This window comes from Cygnus olor, chromosome 4 (assembly GCF_009769625.2).
Source record: "Cygnus olor isolate bCygOlo1 chromosome 4, bCygOlo1.pri.v2, whole genome shotgun sequence".
Classification (NCBI taxonomy): Eukaryota; Metazoa; Chordata; class Aves; order Anseriformes; family Anatidae; genus Cygnus; species Cygnus olor.
In genome coordinates, this window is record NC_049172.1 from 2,350,002 (window position 1) to 2,373,196 (window position 23,195).

General features: G+C 41.5%; 1 protein-coding gene and 1 long non-coding RNA gene across 5 annotated transcripts in view; one reads left to right on the forward strand and one right to left on the reverse strand.

Moving 5' to 3' along the window:
- Positions 1–655: 655 nt before the first annotated feature.
- LOC121069027 overlaps positions 656–23,195 on the reverse strand; it is a 30,792-nt gene continuing 8,252 nt past the window's right edge. Inside the window, exons 2-3 of one of the 2 annotated variants that reach the window (XR_005819208.1) lie at positions 20,207–20,279; positions 656–837 (exon numbers count right to left, since the gene is read on the reverse strand). This is a non-coding gene — a long non-coding RNA (uncharacterized LOC121069027). Of the gene's footprint in view, positions 838–12,765; positions 13,163–20,206; positions 20,280–23,195 lie in introns of those variants that run through there. The other variant, XR_005819207.1, reaches the window with a different exon arrangement.
- ARSJ (arylsulfatase family member J) overlaps positions 18,619–23,195 on the forward strand; it is a 56,873-nt gene continuing 52,296 nt past the window's right edge. Inside the window, exons 1-2 of one of the 3 annotated variants that reach the window (XM_040554655.1) lie at positions 18,619–18,693; positions 22,538–22,923. In XM_040554655.1, the coding sequence (XP_040410589.1) occupies positions 22,547–22,923 (377 nt within the window). In that variant the 5' untranslated portion in view covers positions 18,619–18,693; positions 22,538–22,546. Of the gene's footprint in view, positions 18,694–21,833; positions 21,951–22,278; positions 22,924–23,195 lie in introns of those variants that run through there. The other 2 variants (XM_040554654.1, XR_005819197.1) reach the window with 2 other exon arrangements.

The window sequence follows — 23,195 nt, forward strand, 5'->3', positions numbered from 1 at the left end:
TCAGATTTTCAGATGTGAGCACAGAAGGGGCTGATGGGGTTAAAAAAGAACTTATTTCTGTTGTGGTCGTCTTGGAGCAGGCTGTCACAATTATGCTGTCAGGTAAATGCCGTAGGTTAGGCCTCCTGTCTTACAGTATTGTTGCTGAAAATGGAGGAAGAGATGTGCTTATCCGAATGCGATCCAGGAGCTCGGGGCTGGAACAGGACATGGATTGCACTCCCTCCTCTGCCTGAGGACAGCTGAGCCTTGGTGTAATTTAAAGGCAAGTGACAAAAGTGAGCTCAGGAGAAAGGGGAGGGTCTCATGCCCTCACCACGAAGCCGATCGTTTTCTGCAGGTCCTTTCTGAGTGCTCGAGTCCTCCTGCTTTGCAAAGGAGTCACAGGCACCTCAGGGACCTGAGCTTAAATAAGGCCTGTGGGCTGCAAAGTTAGGTTACAGTACTTTTGGCTTGTTTGTTTCCTATGCTAACGTCTGTGTATTCTCATTTAGGAAAGATACTGATTTTGTTGATGATGTTTGTTGGGTTTTGTGTGTTGTGTTGTTGTTGGTTTTTTTAATAGTAGTGGTATTTCATTTTATAAAATTAACTCATTTTACATCTTGTTTTGAAACAAGAAAGATACAATGAAAACCTAATTCATTAATTTTAAAAATAATAGCATCTTTGATTTTAATAGGATTATTTTCATTCTTCTTCCCTCAGAGAACAAAATATATTGTTGTGCTTTGTTGTTTTTCTTGCATAAAATATTCCTCTAACATGTTGTATCAAACAGGATAAGCAGCCAGATCTGCCCTTTGGACTCTCTTGCTGACAATGCTCTTCTCAGTCCTGGGTTTAAAGAAACAAAACAAACAATCAAACAAATATTTCCTTAGCACTTGCAGGTCACGTTAAAGCAGCGTAGTAGTACAATATCTGCATCTGTGTTCTCACTCCTTCACAGTTTTCACTCACGTTTACCAGGGGTCTGGAATGAAAGAAATCTGTGTAGGAGCTCCTCAAGCGGTGTTTGCAAAGTGAGGTAGACCCTTCGTGTCCTCAGTTTAATAAGGTTTTGCATAACAGAATACATGCGGCATTCATCTCTGCACTTTGTGAGTGTCATATATTTAATAGTTTCAATGAACAAGGAGCTCTCAGGAGCAGGGGTAGATTTGTGATTTCTCTCCTACAGAGAAATAGGTGTTGTTAATGCTACCTAGGAGGAGAGACTTTTTGAAAGCTTGGTGATGGAGCTGTTCAGTATGAGGGCCTTTGCAGAGTGAAGTAAGAAGGAAATTTGAAGTCTATGGGAAGAAATTATGTCAGGAGGGCTAACCCTACAAAGTACATGGGAGTTATTGCAGTTGAAAGGAGAATTTGCTGTTTCTGGATGGTGCCCAAGGAACCTTCCAGCTTCTCTCTCTACTTGTTTCTGGAGATCTCATCGCTCCTGTTGAGGTTCCCTTTCCAGCAGTTACCTCGGTCCCCTTCCTTATGTGTGCTTTGAAGCTTTAACTTGGGCCCAATCGTGGTTTTAAATGTACAGAACTGGCAGGACTACCTCAGCCTTTTTTCCAAAAAGATCTGATTGCTGGTAAGTTTGTTAAAAGGAAAGGGCAATTGGGTCTTAAGTGGCCGAGACCCCTTTTCCCAAATGGAACAGAGGGCTTCCAAAACCACAGCTCAGGACATGCCTTGCCAGCTCAGAGCGATGGAACGACTTTATGGTTGTTCCAGAGCAGTATGGCAACCCTAATAAAATAAAAAAAGGAATGAGCCTTCTTCAAAAAAATCTCTTTCAGGTCAGTGATTCCCATAGCGTAGCCCACCCATGACAAATTGCAAGTTTGTAAGGCTCATTGGAACCCACTGGGTCTCATGCAGTGTATTAAATATCCATAAAAGAGGGACACGGTGGGGGGAATGCTTGACATCTATGAATTCAGTCTATTCCACTTGCTTTTGCTTCCCCTTGAAAATGGAAAGCAATTACTTGTGTTTCTAGCAGAATCCCCAAACAGTTTTTAACAAATGCCAGTACCAGCCAGTACCACTAATTCTCCTCTAGAGGCCCAGAAAACTTTGCAATTCTGTATTCATTTACTAATTCATCTGGCAAAGTAAAAAGCTCTCATTGTTTCCATAAAATGAACTGTATCAGCTCAGAAATCCCTTTCCTTTATAATTGATCTGCTTTTTCTCCCTATGTAGCCATTAAGCCTGGTTTTTACCTTTGCCTTAGTACTTCCTTAGCATCTGAGCATTCTTCTGGTTCTTTTCTCTCATTAGCCACAAATTTTCCATAAATTCTGTCTGGGTCCCAAGCTATTCTCTTAGTCTATGAATATAACTTCCCATTGGAGAAACTTTGCCATTTTTTTCTTCTTTTTGGTTTGCACACCTGTTCTCCTTCTCTCATGTTTGAGCATCAGGACGTGTGCCAAATTGGCTCTTTTTTCACGATGCTGCCAATTACTTCCAATCATTATTTTAGTCTTAAAATATTTAGAGACTAGGAAATACCTAGGATTGCTCCCACATGTGGTTGGGTTTTGTTTTGATTTGATTTTTTTATGGTATCTGTGATGAACAAAATGGTTCACCCAGGCTAACAGCAACACTTCCTAGCTCGTACAGTTGTAATATCTCATTGCTTGCCACCAAACAAGAAGTCTGTATCAGAGCTCAGAAGCAAGCTCCTAAATCCCAACCCAGTCCTTCAGTTGCATCCTTTCTTCTAGTAGCATTGGCTGAAGAAACTGTAAAAGGAGAAGAGAAAGAGGGGAAAACATGACTGCTTTTTAAAGGACACGACTCCCTTTTCCTTTTTTTTTTTTTTAACATTCCTTTCTTTCTCACCTTTGCCAAATATGGTCTCCAAGCCCATGACTGTGTTTGGGAAAGCAGAAAGACATCATGCTGAAATGATCTGGGCCTGCCAGAAAAGAGAACTAAGAATGAAGCCAGCGACTATCCAGTGTTTACTTCTGACTGTGTTATACAACTTCACATCTGTAAGGAAGCAGAGGAAAGTGTGACATGATCTGTTTTAATTAGGCAGCACCGGTTGGATCTTTTCTCCTATTACTTGTTTTTCTTTTTATTATTTTTTTTTTCTGAGAGATCTTTGTTGCTTAATGAGGGCTGGTATTAATTTTTGTGATTCAGATGTAGATTCTCAATTCTCTTTTACCTCATCCTCTTCTATATTGTAAAATATCCAAGGACCCGACCCATTTCTAACCCGTCAGCAATTAGGTGGGAACCCTAAAAGTCATGGTCTCTGCTTCTGCCAACAGCTGTGTGCATCTTTTACGTGCTTCCCACAAGCCGTGGGACTCTTTATGGTAGCAATTTTGAGCACATGTGTACACCTTCATAGGACATGGGGAACAGTCGATGTAGGACAAAGGAAATCACACAGAACATAGGCTCCATTTTGTGATGCTCCCAGCTCCCGTTAGGAGCCAGCGGGGAGAGGGTGCTCCCACATGCCTCGCGGCAGCTCTTGTACGCTGTGAAAATCCTTACCATGCTGACAGACTTATCCTAGGGTTACTGATGTACCGAATTACGTGACCTTGCTAGGTTCCTGCAAATCAGAAATGTGTTTTCTGATTACATCAGTATTTCTGCATTCCCACTCTTTGTAAAAGGGGCACTGAAGAGGTTGCATTTGTGTGTTATATTGCATGTAAGGTTTCTTCTGTACCGGCAAGAATTTCCACAGAATTGCATGTATAGCATTCACAGCCTATGTTAATGATGATTCTAAAGTTGCTTTTCTTCACTGAGTTAGACATATCCATAGTACCTTTACTAGACATATCCATAGTACCTTTGCCAGTTCAAATATGATGAAAACTGTTTCATCATTCAAAGCCAATTCTCCTGACATTACTCGCTGCAGTAATTCCCAAATAATTAGTTTGCCATACTAACTAATGGATCTGTGACGTATCTCAGTCATAAACCACATAATGCATCATAAGAACATAAAACACTGTTGCTTGAGAAATGCAAAAGCACAAATCAAACTGTCCAAGTTCAGCAAGCAGTTAGCAGCAAACTTATCCTTTTTTTCATATCGTGCTATGGAGTTTTAATTCCATTTTCTAGGGAAATCTAGTTCTTAAAAGTTTTACTTGGTAATCTAGAAGGACTCTCTTTAGTGCAGCCTCATTATTTAGCCATATAGAGTTCAGTGAAAAAAAATATATTAGCAAAATCATGATGTTTTGTATATAATTGTACTTATCATAGAGTTTTTGCTTCTCCAGAGGTATCATAAAAAAAAAAAGCTACCTGGCTGTTGTTAACTACATTGTTTTGCCAACACATTTCTATCAGACCTTGCTTAAGTAGATTTCCTAGTTTTTCATTTCAAAGTGCTTATTTGTTTCTAATAAGCAGTTATTTATATGCATACTTATTTTCCTCTCTTTACAAAAAGGAGTATCTATGCTTAAAAGCAGGAACGTGGGTGGTTTTTTTCCCCCAGTTTTACCTTTTGGCTGACTTTCTTCTATCCCGGCATAAAAAAACTTCCTAGGGTGTCGTTCAGCCTGTACAGGGTTGTACATAGTGCTCACAGTGTTTAGTGAATCTTATGTGCATAGGAAATTAACTGTTGGAAAATAAATCATCCTGAACTGATTCCAAAAGCATTTAGCAAGTGTGTATGTGTGTGTGTTTGTGCTTGTTTTTTGCCTATGTGAATTTAGTTTTCATATCCATGAACTGGTGCTCAATTACCATAGAAACAGCAATGTTCATACATATACTAAAATCACTTCAGTACATGATATTAGAGCAATTTGTATCAGTGTTCAATTACATTTTCTTTTTGAAGAATTGCTATAACAGAAGAAATATGTCCTTGAGCAAATCTCTGATCAGTGCAATAACAAAAAAGCAGACAGATTGCTGGAAGCACAATGTGTCATGCAGTAATTTCCAAAGAGCTAACCATATTAACAGAGAAAATACTGGTACCAGTTTTACTTTAACTAGTTAAGTTTTACTGAGTGCTACTGTCCCTTCCTGCTGTCCTTAACTTTGTCTGATTACAGAACCATCTGCAGTTTGAAACTGGGTTTATGGGTCACCCTTCTTACAGGTGAACAGGTGGCAAAAACAAACAAACAAAAAACCACTACATTTAAAATGCAAAATATGGGGAAAATACCATAAATATAAAACATATTTGGCAGTGACCTCACTGGACTCTCCAAAAGGCAAAATAATCTGGATCTGTGAGACTACCTTAACAGTTCTGAAAGCAAGCAGAGTAACATCAGTCTCGGTGAAATCCCACTGGGAAAGTCATCTTCCTAGCTGATACTGTGCTACAGCCAATGATAAATTGGGTTGTGGTGGTGGTGGTAGGCATTTTTCCCCAAACTTAGGAATTCTTACTGCTGTTTCTGTGCGTCAGGAAGACAGACTGTTCATAAAATTGTCCAAAATGTTGTTGCCTGACAAAACCTTCATCAAATCCATCACTCTGTATTCATAATACACAGCTTTACACATCATAGCTATTTTAGATTTGCTCTTCTTAATTGTGTTGGGCAAATTACAGGTTTCCAGGCGCCTAATTAGTGATTAATGGCTCTCTACAAGGTGTAGAAGCAACTCAAAGAGAATTTGTGGCGTGAAATGTTTGAGGTCCCATCACGTCTAATGTCCAAACCTATCTAGGATTGTTTTCTTGCTAAACTAGTCCAACTCGCCATGTCGGCACAACCTGTTTGATGTAACTGACTACATAGGAGGAAAAGCAGAGATGGTGTCTCTACTGCAGACAATTAGGAATGGGTTACACCAGGATATCTTGGCAGTTTTCAGATGTCAGTATACATCTAAACAGTCTTGGAGCAATCTTAATCAAAATAAGGTCATTTCAACTTGGCCTACAAGTAACCTCACAGGGATTTTAGCTAATCTATTTTAACATTCCCACTGCAGCGACCTCTGATTGAATTTTCTTGTGTATCCCTAAGCAGGCAGCCCGCTGTGTGATATATTGGAATTCCACGGTTCAATGATCTGTGGAAACCATTGGCAACAAGCAGGTGAATAGAAAGCCTTGTAGTTCAGAAATCATGGGAGTTACACATGCAAACCTTCAGCAACTCTGTGTTAAGTGATATAAGAGTCTCCACTGACCGTGTATTACATGTTACCATGAGTTAGACCCAACGTTGCACACTTAAATGTTTTTACCCCCAATATTTTACCCAAGGGAGTCTTTTTCTGAGTATTATGCTGTACATTGGAAACAGGAGACTTGGATCAAGGCTCCAGATCAAAGTTTGATCAGTACAATACCTTCCACTTGAGAATTAATATGTCCACAGTATTAGTCATACAATATGGAAAGTAACTCAAATTTCCTATTTCATGCCACCGAGCATATTCAAGTTACGGTATCCATGGAATTAAGGCCTGTAACGAAGGGTTATTTGTTTGGTGTATTTGAAATGAGCCATCTAAGAACAGAAGTGAGGGTTTGGTACATATTGTTAATAAGTCTGAGGGGTCTGCTCTAACCAAGAGATTAGTCTGGTTCTCTGTAAACCAAGACATTGAAATGAATGTCTCCAGCAGGATGGTTAAAACTAGACAAGAGAGCAATAGGACAATGACGTTGGTTGCAAGATGTGCTGTTCTGGAAGAGACCCCCTAGGTTTTCAGATCCAGGTTTCTGCCATAACAAGCAATTGCGTTTTCAAGTCACATTTATGCAGTTGCCAAGTCAATCTTAAATCCGTAGCAGTCAGCACAGTAAGCAAATGCAGGGCTCTTTGCTTTTCAGTAAGCAAGTTGTGTGTTTTGCCTAAGTACAGACCGTGACTTTAACAGATGACTTTGAGTATCCAAATAAATATTTTTAAGATCTAATTTAACACAGGTTTTGATCTATGCATTCTGCTAGTAAAATCAAAATATATTTTGGGGCAAGTATATATTCAATTATCTATGTTTACGCTTTACCTTGTTTAGCTCAGCGACAGGTCACCTGGCAAATCATACAGCGTTTCTTCTGTTTATTCGTTGATTGTTCTAAACCTAAGATCTTGCTTCTGTGTAAAAGAGATGTTTTTATCTGTTTTTATCATTAATACTGGCTTTGGATCCAATACCTTGGATTTTGCTTCTGATAAGCATCTCTTTTAACAAAACTCCACAGACGGGAATGCAAACAGAAGGTGAAGTACAGCTAAGTGCTGTGCTCCTAGCTCTTATAATTTTATCACAATCTGAAAACTTGCTTATGGACTCAAAACCGATTGTGAGAGAAGGAAAAATGAATAGAGGTTATTCATGGTAAAATAATATTTTTTTTCTTTTTTTTTTCTAAAAAAGAAAAAGTTAAAAAAATGCATTTAAAAAATAACTTAAAAATCAGAAAGCAGATAGGATTCAAAACACATTAGATAAATATATTTTAAAATTCCATTAAAATTAGATGCCTGACCCATGATCTGAAGGCACAGAGCTTTGGTGATATTATAAATGTCCATGAATACGTATATTATTGTTTACATTGGCGATAATATTAGATGGAATTTCCCATAGCCATGGAAAGCTTGTAGATTAATATCTCTTTTTCTAAAGCCAAGAGGGATACAGCTTTAATGCGATTATAAGTGTACATTTCTACTTGTCAGACAAAAAGGCTCCATGTTCCTTCCTGATTCTTGATATTTCTTGATATTTCACACAATTCTATTGCCAAAAATACAATTTATGTTTTTAATTTGTGAAGGTTCTGTAGTGGAAGTTTAGACAGCACCTGCCATTCCTATGTCCACACATCTCAGTTTTTATGGTAGTATGAGTTACTGGTCTTACAGAGTGAATGAAAGAACCTGTGGAATAACAAGCATCAAAAATCAATGGAAGCCACTGTTGTTATCCATATCTTTTTGTATATATTCATGTGCAAATACATATAGCATATATATTGTGTGTGTACCTACACAAACTTTGACCTACCATCAGCTGGAAAATATTTAAGACTTAAGAATAAATTTTAACAAACATATGTAGTTAAGGCATATTCCCAGGGAAGAAATGTAACTTGCGGATGAAATAGCTTAGGACTTTTTTCGGTTGATACTGAAACTGCTGATGCTCAGCTGAGGAAATGACAGTTCCTCAGGTCTCTTCCTCTGATGCATGCAGTGACGGTTTCCATTTCACAGCATTTATGAGGCCTGTCACTGGGGAACTGAGGAAATAACCAAAAAGGTAAAGTTCACTGCAAGTAGTGGCAATGGTTTTAACAACTTCAGGATCACGACACTACAGTGGCTTGTGTTATTCCAGGGGCTTTATCCACAGCTCACCAGAGAGGGGACCATTTCCACAGACCTCAGTGGGTTCTGCTTCAGACTTTTTCTAGGCTACGCTAATCAACCATTCCTTAGCCAAAATATGTTCCTAGTATCTGTAGGACTGTGCAGCAGAGTGTCTTCAGTTGCACACTGTGAAGGAAACAATTTCTTTCTGGGACTGCATCTGGGAAGCTACCTGCAGCTGTCCGTGTGCTTGCATCTGCTCACACAAAGATGTTGGTACAAAATTTCAACTCATCTCCAATCTGTGGCAGAAAGCCAAATATTTGTTGTGAACTCTATGGGAATGGCAAAGCAATAAGAGATACCTGTTCTATCTTGTGAGGACTTCTACAGAGCAACCATTTCTTTTTCTGTTAGAAACGTATACAGACTTCTAACAACAATGTGTGCTTTGAATGCTCTGCCCATTACTTTTCTGCACAGGATAGATATTTGCTTCCCTACATAACATGCAGCACCGCAAAACTCATTAGGTAGCATGAAAGTATTACTGTTCAGTGTATGAAAAGATTTGTCCCTGGTGGAGCTAAGCTTAATGACACTGTCAGTAGCACAGTGCTGGCAATGAAGTATCTGCATGGGTAATTCATCCCAAATGGGAAGGCAAGGAGACATGAGGTTTTCATTTCAATTACTCCCTATCTGTTGGTGGAGGAAATGCTGACCCACCTGGGAGAGCAACTTGATTTTATTGCAGGACTGCATCTATCTAAAGTCCTCTCCCAGAAGCCGGCCTGTGTATAAATGAGTCTTGTGCAGTGCTGCTTGCTCGGAAAGAGGATGAAGGAAGGAGCGGTTAATGGGGGCAGATACGAGCTGATCTGTGATGAGGTTACAGGGCAAGGTAACAGACCCTATTGACAAATCTTAACTCTGTTTTTATAGTAAAGGAAATCTTTCTTTCAGTGTGATCTTCCTGAAACAGGATTTAAGCTTCCTCTTTCCCCACAGTGTTTGATCACTTGTGGAGACATTTCCAAATGCTTGAGTGTAATTGGAAAGACAGCCTGATGGGGCTCATTGCACATGCTTGGCAGGAATTGGGAGTGGGGGAGTTGCCTGGAAGAGAGAACCTATGAGAGTGGTTTCATCCACGAGCATGGGACAATGCTGGGGTTAGACGTAATTAATCCAAGCAGGGCTGTGTGTACTATTACCAATGCTGAATACTGAAGAAGTGTTCTTAGGAAGTTCTTAGGTTATGACATGTCCAGTTTGGGAAAGCAGGGGATGGCAGGGTGGTATGTTTTCATCAATTCTGGCAATCATCCAAGCCCAGCTGAAATCCTGTTTAATATCTGGAGCTGTTAGTAACTTTCAGAATGCCCACGAATTCCCAGAGGATGTTATAGAAACCCCCGACCTGTGAAATTTAAGCTCATTGTTATTACTTGCACTGCAATAGTGCCTTGAGGCTCTAATTTGCATGACATGCTCCTATACAGCATTTCAGCTGGAACTTATTGCCCTCTGTAGAATCGACGAGGTCACATTTTATGCTTTTTAATTACGAGTGGAACTTAATCAGCGATTTTTGATTGTCCTAGTGTTGAGAACACTGCTTCCTCCAGACCTTACCTTTCTGCGTGATCTTAGAGTGAATTTTCTAAATATGAACAGGTTTAAAATATAATATGATTAATGAGTTCTTTTTCTGTGTTATCTTTTGGTTCCTAAGCAACACTTATTTCTACCAAATTAGTGATTTCTTGATGTTCTGTGACATAAAATATACAGGAGTTCTGCTGAATGCCTTAATCGATCTGTAGTGTTGTATACAGGTTTTAAGAATTCCAGACTTGGATCTAAATCAATCCAAAAGTTGTTAGATATCACTTACATGTACAGCTGCTGTAATTAATGTCGGAGTATTGGTGGTTTCATCCTAACTCCTGGTGGAAAAGGTGCCTGCATAAAAGAAAGCTCACGCAACCATTATTCACAACAAGTGATTTACTCAGCAACACCAGGCCAGATAAAAGAGTAATTTTGGAAATGACTTTTCTGTCCAGCTAGGCGTCCTTTCCCACCAGGCAATACATTAGGGTCCCACAAGGCCTCATATCTGCACGGCAACTTTAATGAAGTTTATCCATGGCATATGTATCTCCAGTTATACTACGTATGTGTCCTACACAGTTGGTTGAATAATCATAAGAAAGGTAGGTAGCAGTGTGTCACCCTAGTGGAAGAACTGGCCAGAAAAGAAAACCCTTTATGTACACTGTATGTACACTAGTTCAAATGCTGCAAGTGGTGACCAGGTCAGACACCCGTACCAGGTTGTAGGTTTGGTGCAGATCAGATCGTGAAGGCATGTTCTCCAATTCAGGCCTTATACACGTTACTTCAGTGGTATTACAGAAGAAGTTTCAAGTGGCATTGCTGTTGTCCCAGCTACAGCATTTCCATGGATAGATGAAGAGGTTGTTTCTACTACAGAGCACTCCTGCTGCTTTCTAAGGAGCAACAGAACCCACTTTATAAAAATGTGAATAATAATCTGAAGAAATTCACACAAAACAGCATACATTTTCAAATCCACAATAACTAACATTTCTCTTGACATGTACTATGCTAGCGTATGCTTAGATAATTTACCAAACTTTCACAGAATGCTATTTTATTTAAATATCGAAGAGAGATCTGTAACGCATTTCCCCTTAAAAGCCATGATATTTTTTCTTCTGTCATGTTCTGTCTCTTATGGTGTTTTTTGCATATACGTATAAGCAGACAGTGAATACAAATAGTTGCTTCATGGGTGGGGCAGCATCAAATTCAGAAAAGAAATAACATAGAGAAGTGAATGAGTGACACTGATTGACAACTGGAATAGTGCACCCGGCTTGTAATGGATACTCTAGTCTTTAAATTAAGTCTGAGCCCCTTTCTAAAGCATGCGCTCAGATGGTTGTAAGGGCATAAAGTCAGGAAAGTTCTGTAGTCTGTTACATGAGCTCCTATGTAGAAGATCATGGTGGGGTCTTCTAGCTTTAGAGTCTACAAATAACTTTGTTAAGTCAAACTATGCGTGCTTTGAAAATCCCACTGCTTAAACTCACGGTAAGCAAATATGAAAATTCTTACAGTATGTACTTGTATATATCCAAGGAGTATCACTAGAATGTACTATATCTCTTTTGCTATCAAATAAACAGTATTAATCGTGTATTCACATCTTAGCAATATAACAAGGGGATGTGTTCAGAAAAAAAAATAATATTTTTTTTTTATTAGCAGGCTGTTTAATAGAACTTAGAATATGGAATGATTTCAGTATGAGGAGAGACTAAATAAACTTGGACTTTTCAATAGTCTTCTCTTCAAGACTGGAAAGTATCATTATTTATATAATCCTGAATCTTGTGGGAAAGATGTATACTGAACTGTCATTCATTCTTTCAAGCAATATAAGAAAAAGGGACGCTTTGCAGCAGGCGGTGGTTTTAAAGTAAATAGAAGGGGATATTTCTCACAGCACATTAACCAAACCATGACACACATGCCAAGAGTGGCTGTAAGATCAAGTCTATGAGCAGGTTTGATGCAAAACTATATTATTTCCAATTTGGTCATTGGTTGTGATGCAACTTCTAGCTCAGGAAATCCCCAAACTGCTGATTGCTAGAACAAACCCGCTTCCTAGGCAAGAGACATTTCGTACTGACTCTGGGTAGAGGAGGAATATGCCAGATTCCTTGTTTTGTATTATATTTTGTATATATTATATTTTATATATATTTTGTGTATTTTAGCTTCATTGTTTTTTCCAGTACATACAGAAGGAATGCAGTTAGCAGTTTTCTGATAGGACCGGTTAGTTCTGCTTTCAAATTTAGCCCTATTGTTTGCTGTGTGAATAGCTCCAATTGCTGAAATATGTAGGTGACATTTATGATTTATTTCCTAACGCTTTCCAACAGTACTGACATTCTAGTAGCTAATAATTCTGAACTAGAAACCAGATGAACTAAGTGGCCTGCTTAAAGCCACAGGAGTAAGGTGTTGGGGTATCTGTTTTCTGCTGTTGTTGGGTTTTCTATCTTTTTTTTTTTTTTGAGGAAAAAAAAAAAGGATATTAGCAACCCAAGAGCATTTTCCTGTAAAATCTATGATCTTTTTATGATTTCTGCATTGACTTTCCTCCCTAAATTTATAGTTAGTGATGTCAGTATAATGATGTTGAAATAAGTAAGCAAAATCCCAGAAAAAATGCATCAGTTGCCCATTTATCTTAATTTCATTCAGTGGCTTAACGCAGGCCCCCACAATCCTACTGAGACACAACTCTTTGGCAAGAATGTGGCGAGCTGATTGCTCTACCTACAGCTGATGAAAAGCGACGAGATAAGTGACAAGAAAGTTAAGCACTGCACACAACTTCCTTGTTTTTTCTTATCTATTACCAGCAATTTAATTATATCAAACAGAAGTGTCAATACTGAGCCAAAACCAAAACAAACAAATAGACCACAAAAAACAAAACAAAACAAAACCTGCGGCTTAGGGAAAAAAATCCGAAAAATCTGAATGAGAAGTATATTGTTGGTTTTAGCTCTCTACCTTTGTACACTGAACTGATGGTCAAAATGCCAGATAGATGTTTTCATTTGAGAAATCGCTGTGGCCCGTAATCAATCTTGTGTATCCCAAAGATAATACTCTGAAGGATTGCAAGACCTAGCGAGTTTAGATAACATTGTCCTGATGATCCATATGAATCCTAAGCTGGGACACTGCTGCCAGGAGCGAAAGAGGTGTTTGCTTGCTTGCTTGTGTTTTCTCCGCTTGTAACAACTCTATTAAAAGAATTGAGAATTGGATGAAAGGAAGCACTTGGTCAAGTATTGCTCATGCAAGTAGTACGTTGTAAGAGCAGAAGCCCAGAAACTGTTCTGTCATGCTTTGTTAGCATACTGAGGGTTTTTTTTGCTTAATCTTCCATGCCATGTACATAAAATAAAAATACTTCAATACTATTGTTTAGAAGACATTCCCCCCATATATACTCACCCTACTATAAGTATGGAAACAGGTGTACTGATTTAAAAAATATACATATATATATATATGCCAAATTGACTCTGAATTTTTTAGATTTGCATGGGAAACAAAGAACCAGTCTGCTGTTCTGCAGAGCAATTTGCCAGACCAAAAAGCCCATAAGAGCAACTGGAGTGTCAGTATTATGAAATAGGAAGGCAGGTGATTTCAGACTGGTGTGAAGCTGTGAGAGCTATGGTTATGAGAATGCAAGCCTAAAGAAAAGAAGAGTTATTATTGCTTTAAGCTTTTCAAAGTGGCATACTGTACATTCCAGGCAGGTATTACTGGTTGACAATACATTCTGTTAGCACAAAATGAATGTAAACAGAGGCAACTGCTTATGCTTTGGTCTGCTGTTTAATTTTGTTTTGTCAGTCAATTAATTTTCCAGTCTTACCCTCCTAGAATCAAGGAATTCAGCATGAATCAACCCAACTACTTTGGGCTTTTTTTTTTTCACAGTACAAAATGAGGCCCAGCACAACCCTGATAGTTCCAACTGGATCTTTAAAATCTAGTTTTCCACATTATTTTCTCACAGTCAGGGAGTGTGTGGGGGGGGAACACACCAAAAATTAAATGTATGAAATACAAACTTTCAAGCACACATATATGTAATACCAGTGTCTCAAGTTCCTTGCTCTGTCATATGGAGCTTCAGGATCTTCCAAGACATCTGTGTAACTGTTGTCAGACCTTGTCAGGCCACTAGGTAATGCTCTGCCGTGTCTGTTAATGACGACGGTCTTGGACACATTCGTGACAATTTAGTGCATGTTACCTTTCTTATGGTATTTTGAGAAGACCGCCCATTTCTCGGTATAAAACTGCACTCTGCAATCCCTTCCTGTGAAGTGTCCTTCTCATGAAATATTTATTTGCAGATCCTGAATCTCCTGCCATTCCTAGCTTTTTTGTTTGTCCCTGTGATTAGTTTTTAAGCATCCACACTTCTTCAGTGACACCAGAATAAGTTTCTAACAGTGTATGTTTCAGTTCGGGTCCAATTGTTTTAATTTTCCACTGAATAAGATGTCAGTGCTGGGCAATTTGTGTTGCACTGGGGCTTTTGTGAGATACAGCGCTATTATATTCAATCAGATTTTTATTAGAAATGCTCTTTTGGGGTTTTGTAAGGCATAAGAAGGATAATTATGTAGGGATAGTGGGAGTGGTAAAGGCATAAGAGAAATAAAACTTAAACATGTGCATGTTTTGCTCTAAGCCAACTTTTCCAGTAGGTGATCTGTAACCAAGAGCCGTCTATAAGTTTATGAGCTTTGCTTGAATATTAGAATTCAATTGACCAACCCCATCATTCTGCATCACTTATGAAACTTTAAAAGCATTATCTGTGAAATACAGTTTCCACTGCCATTTCCCTGCTCTAGTTGTGCTAAAAAATTGCAGCCTCTGACTTCGCGTATTCTGACCGTGGTGCACCTTCCCAGGCTTCAGCAATACAAAGCACAATGTGTTCCTTTCCTCCAATACCATTCCATTTGTGCGTGCCCCTCCTGTGACTTTTTTGACTGGTTCATCAATTTGAGCTAACTGGGAAAGAGGGAAAGAACGCCTTAAGTTCTGTGAGTTTGGGGGGGCACCCAGGTACGGGAAGGAAGGAAAGTGGGGAGAGCCATTCCCACAGCAGCAGCTGGTGGACAAGCGATACTTGCACGCTGGTGTGTCAATCAGCGTGCACAAAATTCCAGGCTCACCACAGTAAATGCTGCCCCGTGGGTATATCAAAGACTGCGGAGATGAAGCTGGAGAAGAAAGAGAAAGGAAAAAGAAGAAACCAAAGACGAAAGGTTATACCAGCACTGTGCAAACAAAATGATCCGGTTGGTTCAATGAGCATCACTCTGCTTAGTACAAAAGAACACCAGAAGAAAACACACTGCAATAGCATGCACTTGGAAATCAGAAATTGCGACGAATATTGGCCAAATCGGACACTATTACAGTGACAGACTTATCTTTGATCTTTTTAACCTTTATCTTTGATAAATCTTTCCAATTGCCCTCCAGGTGAGAACAGGACACTAGCTATAGGAAGCACTTAACATGTGTATGCACATATATTTGTTAAAACTATGTTGTAATCTCCCTTGTGGTTAGATACAGCTGGTCAAACTATGGGACCTGAAAATTTATTTTATTTGACCTGAAGCTTGTATTTTATATTGTAGTGAGTCATCCAAATGCAATTTCTAGTATTTAACAACTATTTAAAACATCCCAAGCCTTACAAGCACTTCATTAGCATTCTTCCTTCTGCAGCCCATGCACCATTCCAAGTTAAAAGCATCCCTCCCCCTTAAAGCTCGCCTTAGAAAGGGACAGTTTTTTTGCAGCTGTGCACCCATACCCTTGAAATCAGATACTTCACGCGAGGCCAAAAGCAATACTTAGAATTATGTTTTGCTACAGTTGTATGCTTCTGACCAACCTGTATTTTTAGCTTTACTGTTGTCTGAAGAAAAAAGGAAAAAAAAAAGAAAAAAAAAAAGGACTTTTTTGTGAATGGCAGGCAGTTGGTAAAGTACTTGCAGCAGGTTATGCCATTACTCCCCATAAACTATAAAATATTTAATTTACAAAGGGGAAGATTTCTCTTCCACTGCAAAACTGTAGTTATTTTGAAAAGATCCTCCTATTTGAATTTTCTAGATTTATGTTGCCTAGTCCCAGTTCTCTTGTTCTGGCCTTTTTAATTGCTCAAATATTAAGACAAGTTTTAAACAAGACAGATGACCTTGTGTATAAAAACGCATGATCTGGGAACAAATGAGACTGCTCCTGCTGTAGTATTTGTGGCAAGGAAACCATACTGAAGACTACAGCTGCTCTCTGAGAAAGAGATTTTAAAAACAGCGGGCCAAAGCTTCAAAGCAGTAACATGCTGATGGCTATGGCCTTGAAATGTGCACTGTGACCTATTCAGATCATTTGCTCTTCAGAAACTCACTAAAGCCAGAAAAATGTCCACACCCCTCACTCGCTAACATCCAGACTAGCCTTTGAAAATAATTAAAATTATTAAAAGAGAGTTTAGGTCCACATTTGTATCTGAGACTAAGGGGGGGGGGCTTAACTGAGGACTGGCACTGTTGCAGCAGAAGCCCCTCAACACCGCTTACATCCAGTGGTAAACCGAAGGCTTTCCCTGTCCAAGGACACTTCCCATGGACTTCAGCATGATGATGACAGTATCCAAGGCCAAAGCAGAGACATGCCACATTAATCTTTCAAATATAGTCTCAGGAAGACTGAAGGAAGCCCCATGGCAGGTAACAGGCATTACCACAAAGCTCCAGAGGTGACAAAAGGCAAGTCGTGTTAGGGCCGTCGTGAAGAGAAAACAGACAGGCCAAAAAGCTAGAACACAAGAGAAGGACGCAGTCTCCTGGGAAGGGGGTTGTGTCACAAGGAAAAGCCTCTGGATTTTTTTCTGGAGTAAAAAAGTAAAAAGTAAAAAAGTATTTTTCTTTTTCTGGAGTAAAAGGCCTGGAGCTAGAAGGTAATGATGTTTTGATGCAGCCAGTGCTCCAAGGCAGCCACAACTCTGCTACCAAAGCTGGCCCCTTCCCTACGCCCCTCTGCAGATGAGAGAGAAGGGAAGGGGGATGTAGGGACAGCACAGTGACATGGCACTGGGGCAGCAGTCCCCTTGGGGCCAGGATCGGCGAGGGCTCCCCAAGGGATCCAGCAGGGCAGGATCTTGCCACCATGTCCTGTCGCATCACCCCAGCCAGGGAACAGGGCAGGCCAGGGACAACCTCGGGCCCAGGCGCCGCTGTGGGGATGGGGACAGCAGAGGGCAAGACGCTGGCCCGCAGGTGGGAGTCAGGAGCAGGTCCAGTGAGGGGAACTGGGGTCAGATATGGACCCAGGATGGCCAGATGGGCCAACAGCAGGGCCAGGGGATGAGATCAGGCCAGGATGTCTGCAGGCCCAGACCAGCGGGCTTCATGGCCACACACAGCTGTGACAGACCACCAAACTGGGTCCGTAAAGCTCACTTGCTTTTTAGTCCTGAGGGGTGCCTGGGGTGGGACTCAGAAAAACATGCTCCTCCACTGCCTGTCCAAAATAAAGTATTTTGGGGCAGAAAAACTACATTTTGCTCTTGCAACCAAGAAGCCCTTGCTGTGAAAGGATGGTGTAAATGCATAAATGCAACAAATGCTGCTGCTTTGCAGACCAGGCTTCATAACTGGTAAGAAAATGTAACTACCAAGCAGTGGTGCATAGCCCCTTCCAGCTGAGAGGCCCTGCATCATCTCTAATGTCTTTGAGAACTGTGTGACACTTTTCCGTGAGGACTTTTCCTGGCATCTGCCACTAAACTATCCCTTTTCCTAAAGTACTCCAGGCAATGTATCATCTGGTTGGTGTTTCCAGAAGCAGTTGTTTCAGTAGGACTGTACGAATTTAAAGAGTTTGGTTCTGTTTCATTTGGTATAATGAGCCCTGCGTAACTAGGAAATAGGGATCTCCAGGAAGGCAACTACCAGCTCTCAAGTGTTGTTGTTTCAGTCATTACGGGGACTGCTGTGAGAGGTATATCTAAGGTCAGGTCCTAAATTTCCAGAGAAACTTCATTGGGATCAGCTGAGTAACTGCACATTTACATCACTGAAGGCAGCTGAGATCAGAATCTGGACCTCTGCCTATGAAATGCGGCAGGGAATTGAGGAAAATCTGTGTTAAATATAGACAAAGTTAACAGCAAAGTTCTGGTTATGTCATCATAAACCAGGGAGTGAGCCACGGTGGAATCTGATAATTCACAAGTAGCACATCTGTGAATTAATTATGAGGTTCCACCAATGAAGGCAAAGGGAATGATCTAAGTGCCGTGACTCACCAAGTTTTTACTCGTGTTTATAATATGCTGTTTCCAGCGATGAGCCCTGGCAAAAGCACAGCATCCACCTGGGAAGCAGCACGCAGTGAAGTCTTGCTTTTCTCCTTTTATCTTAGCCAGGTATACTGAGGACATGGTGTACAAAAAAAATGAATTATCAGGAAAAAACAGGGTAAAAGGAAATGCATGGTTACAGTTCCTGCTCTGGCAAATAGGAGGAATATTATCTGCGTGTAGGCCAAAGTCTGCTTTGCTCTTACTATAGTTGTAGTTGTTAAGCTAAAAATAACAGTTCAGAAAGCTGTTCTTTAAACAGACAAAGTTTTCTGGCCTCAGGCATAACCAGGAAGAGCAGTGGAATGCACATCCTGAACTGCAGCCTGTCTTGTTACTGACAGCTTTGGCTGGAAGGTAAGAAGAAACACGTAGCCTCCGACAGGTAAGGATTACTCTTCTAAGGTTGAACCAAGCATTGAAAGAGCAGTTAGAACGTTATCTAAATAGAAGCGTCAGCACTTGGATCTATTTTTTCCTACAAACTGTCCTCCCAAGACCGGATTTGCCGTTATTCCTGCGTCTCTTGAGCTCTGAGCGAGATTCCCTCTGAGGATGTGTTTGGGCCTGAGGACTGAGGGATCGCATCCTTCAGGCTCGGCGTGCTGCTCTCACTGGAGCAACGTGCTGGCCGCCTCTTGTACCAGCTGGCAAACAGGGCTAGGTATGGCAGGGAAAGAGAATACAACGTGGCTTATCTTCTCTTCTGGACAACATCTTTATCTGCATTGTCCAAGGCATATCTCATTTTAAGACAGACTTTTTTCATTTCCCAAAAAACTCTTAGGTGCCCTGTTCCCTGCACGTGACCTGGTCCTACAGCGAGCAGCTCCGTAGCATGGAGAGAGAGGAGGGAAAGGAGGGGAGCTGTGACTCACAGATGTCCCTCTGAGTCACAGCCCCACGGGGACATTACGCAGAGCCCACACCCGGACTAATCCTTTGCTGTCCCCACTAGTGCCACCTCCACTCTCTGTCGTGATTGCCTTTGAAGGAACAGTCTCCTTTAATTTTCAGCTGCAGTTAACTTTATAAAGCCGCTATCTTCTTCGGCTTATACTTGTATGTCAAATATATATGGCTTGGAAAGGTTAGATGGCAGCCTGATCTGAAAGAAGCAGAAAAGGGCATGCTTAACAGCCCCAACCTTGACTGAAGATAACGGCAGACGAGCCTTCAGCTAAAGTCATCCTCCCTGTGCATGTTTAATTGAGTTAATTTTATGGTCTCAATACACACAGAGACTGCATAACAAGTGCTAAAAATATATCATTTCCTAATGGTATAATAAATTCAATTTTAACTGCTGTATATTTGGATTAATGTATTCACTGCGCTCAAGTTTAACTATCTATGAAGCTTCTGTATTTTTCCCTAAGGGAAAAACACTTCCTACAGCTTTCACAACTTGCCTGTTCCTTTCACTGAGCATCCTGAATGGGCTGTATAAACCACGCTTGCAGCTCCTGAGTGTCTACAAATATTTTCTTAAGTGGAATATTAATAGCACATTATCTTCCAAGGCCTCTTTACTTCAAGGTCAGTGGAGTATTTTGCTGGCATAACCCCGCTTTTGTTTTTGCAAAAGGAGGGGGTGAGTTGTCAGGCTGGTAAAGAAAAGAAGGCCGAGCTTAGGGATGTCTGACGGAGGTTGTCCTCGCATGTTTTCATCTGCACTTGGGTGATGACTAACAGGGTTTGGTATGGCTAACAGGCACTGCCATAAGGCAGTCTTCTCATACGCGTGTCTTTAGGGAGATAAACTCTGTTGCGTCTGCATAATGATCTTTTTTTTTTTTTCCTACCATAGAAGCAATCTGAATTCCAAACTCTTTTATTTGCTTCTGTAGTTCTGCCCACTGATGCTCACCTGGTCAGGAGTGATCCTCTTTAGCCAGCCGCCTGCCAATCTTTTATTTTGGATGCGTCAGAAATGTTTGATTCTATGAGGAAATCGTATATGGATAGTTACAAATAATTATATGGATGGTATAATGTATGGATTGTATAATATCTTGTTAATAAGTGTGCTGTGATATCTAGTGTTTAATAATTTTAAAAACACAAAAATTAAAAATTAACACAAAGTATCTTTAATTAAGAGAAAATATGAACACTTTTTATCAGATATTTAGTGTGATGCTCATACGTCTATCGGCATCCATGGTGCTATTATGGCTTTTATAAAGAGGACGTCGTATTTTGTTTGCCATTTGGCAGTGGACCGGTTAAAGTCAAAACAGCATTGCTAATCCAATTTGCGTTTTACCATTTATAGTTTTAGGTTTCTATATGCATTCTTTTGGTCTTGCATATGTGGGGAAAAGCAGGAGTTTAAAAAAAAATGAATAGAGAATTTTTTTAAAGGGAATTTCCTTGGAGTATATTGAAGGTTTTAAGCTTTCTTCAGTTTAAGGTTTTGGGGGCTATTTTTTTGGAGCTTGAGTTAACATGCTGTAAAGTTACTTTGATTTCAGAAGAAAGCATTCCACCTCAGGACTTAAACTTGGTAGGCTTTACAATGCAGATGTAGATTTATCAGTACCCCTTCCCAGTGTAGACAAGACCTTGAACAGCACATTAAGATCACCACTTTTACTTCCACGTTCTCCCTGCTGCAGAGTTGTCGAGTGCAGCAGGACGCTCAGTTCCTTCTGAATAACTCTTTTGCACCAGGAATTTTAGAGTGGGGACATTTCCGTTCACATTAGGTTGCACAAAACCGGTTAGATTCACCCCCAATTAGAGTTCCCTTAAGACAGACTTCTTTTTTCTCTCCAGAACAAGGGCAACAAGTGCAGTTATGAACTGCACTTCATTTGTGGAGACATCTAGGCAGGCAAAATCCAGACACTTGCATTAGACGATGTTATTAAAGGTAATTAAAGAATATACACCAACATTCGACACCTCATTACAATGTCATGCTGCCCCTTAGGATATGGTAATGCTGATTTAGGTATTCTTCATTTGAGAAGCTATTTCAGCTGTTGCCCAAGCGAGCACCGCACTCATATTCCAAAGTATGAGTTTTGGGACGCTCCTGTGCTCTGCAGAAGACTGTTCGAGGAGACATTGCTTTGAGCTGTGGGGAGCAGAGTGAACTTTTAAGGGCATACCAAACTTTCCCTGCCAGAATCTGTCAGTTTTGAGAAATGAAAGGTGGAAGCGTTTCTCTGGGAGGAAGAGCAGCCAGCTCGTGTGCCAGCAGGGACGAGCCGGAGCTCCTCAGATGCAGCAGTGACAGGCTTTGGTCTAAGCGGCTGCTTAAGAGTTAAAGCTTCATAAAATCCAGTTTGAGTAAAAGTTGTTCCTGTCACGATGACTCATGTTAGACAGGTCAGACCTGCACATTTACTTCAGTTTAGCGTAATCATGCATGAATGTAGTTTCTGCTTGCTTCAGTGTCTTTCGGGACTAGGGTGAAGTTGTATTTTGCAACTGAAGCACATTCATACCTCAATTCAAATAAAAAAAAAAAAAAAAAAAAAAAAAAAAAAAAACAAAAAACCACGATAGCACTTTGAGAAGGCACATTCCTCGCATTTGCCACAGCCTTACCAGAACTGGAGGGCTTGGGATTTGGGACCGGTTTGCGGCTGAAAACAAACCCGGTACCTTCATACCTTCCAGATGTTTGTGGCGATTTCAGAAACGCTTTAAAGAATTTTTTTTTTTTTGGGGGGGGGGGGGGCGCAAAGCGTTAGCTTTGGGAAGCAGCAGGGGGCTGGGGGCCGATGGCGGCGGCGGGGAGAGGGGATAAGGAAGGAGGGGAGGCAGGACGAAGCCGCCGAGGGGGCCGGCCGGGGGAAGGCCGGGCAGGCGATGGGACTGCGGGGGGGACCAGGGGAGAGGCGGGCAGGGGAGGGAGCGGCCCGGCAGCGCCGGAGGGGGCGGGCGGAGGGCGCCGTGAGGCCGCGGGGCCCGGCCCGGCCCGGCCCGGCTCGGCTCGGCCCGACATGGGCACCGGCAAGGGGCCGGAGGCGGGCCGAGGGTGCTGTGACCCCCGGCGCGGCCCTGCCCACCCGGCCGCCACCGGCAGCGGGCAGGGCGGCCGGACTTGGCGAAGTTGGCGGCGGCCGCGCTGAGCCCGGCTCCCCTTCGCTACCCCGCCTCGGAGAGAGGCTGCTGTTTTTTTTTTTTTTTTTTTCTGATTTTTTTTATTATTATTTTTCGCTTCCGTCTCTCGCTCTTGCTTCAGCCAAGGTGAATGGCCCGCGGTGGGCGCGGCTGTGGCGGGCGGCTGTGCAGCGGGAAGATGCTGGCCGTGGGGGTGCTGGCCGGGCTGTCGGTGCTCAGCCTGCTCACCTACGGCTACCTGGCCTGGGACAGCCTCGGACTCGGCCCCGGAGGGACGGAGGCAGCGGGGAGCCGGCCGGGAGAGGAGCCGGGGGCCGGAGCCCCCAGCTCGCAGCCCCACATCGTCTTCATCCTGGCTGACGATCAGGGATTCAGAGACGTAGGGTACCACGGATCCGAGATCAGGACGCCCACTCTGGACAAGCTAGCTGCCGAAGGGGTTAAGCTGGAGAACTATTATGTTCAGCCTATGTGCACACCGTCCAGAAGCCAATTTATCACTGGAAAGTAAGTTTACTACTTCGTCATTCAGCTCACCAGCTCAAATGCCAGCCCTCGTGAACAGAAAACTGGGGTCGCACCCGGTCAGGTACTCCTCTGTTTTACCCCGTAGACAGAAAGGTGCCTTCCCGATTCACTTAAAAACCTCCAGCAAAACGGACTTTCTAATGTGTTTGAAGTAGCGAAATAGAAACTCGCACTCTGCGAGCCAATAAGAGTTCAGCACTGTGAGCTACCCCTGCAGAGTGTTATAGGACATTTACATTTACTGCATTGCT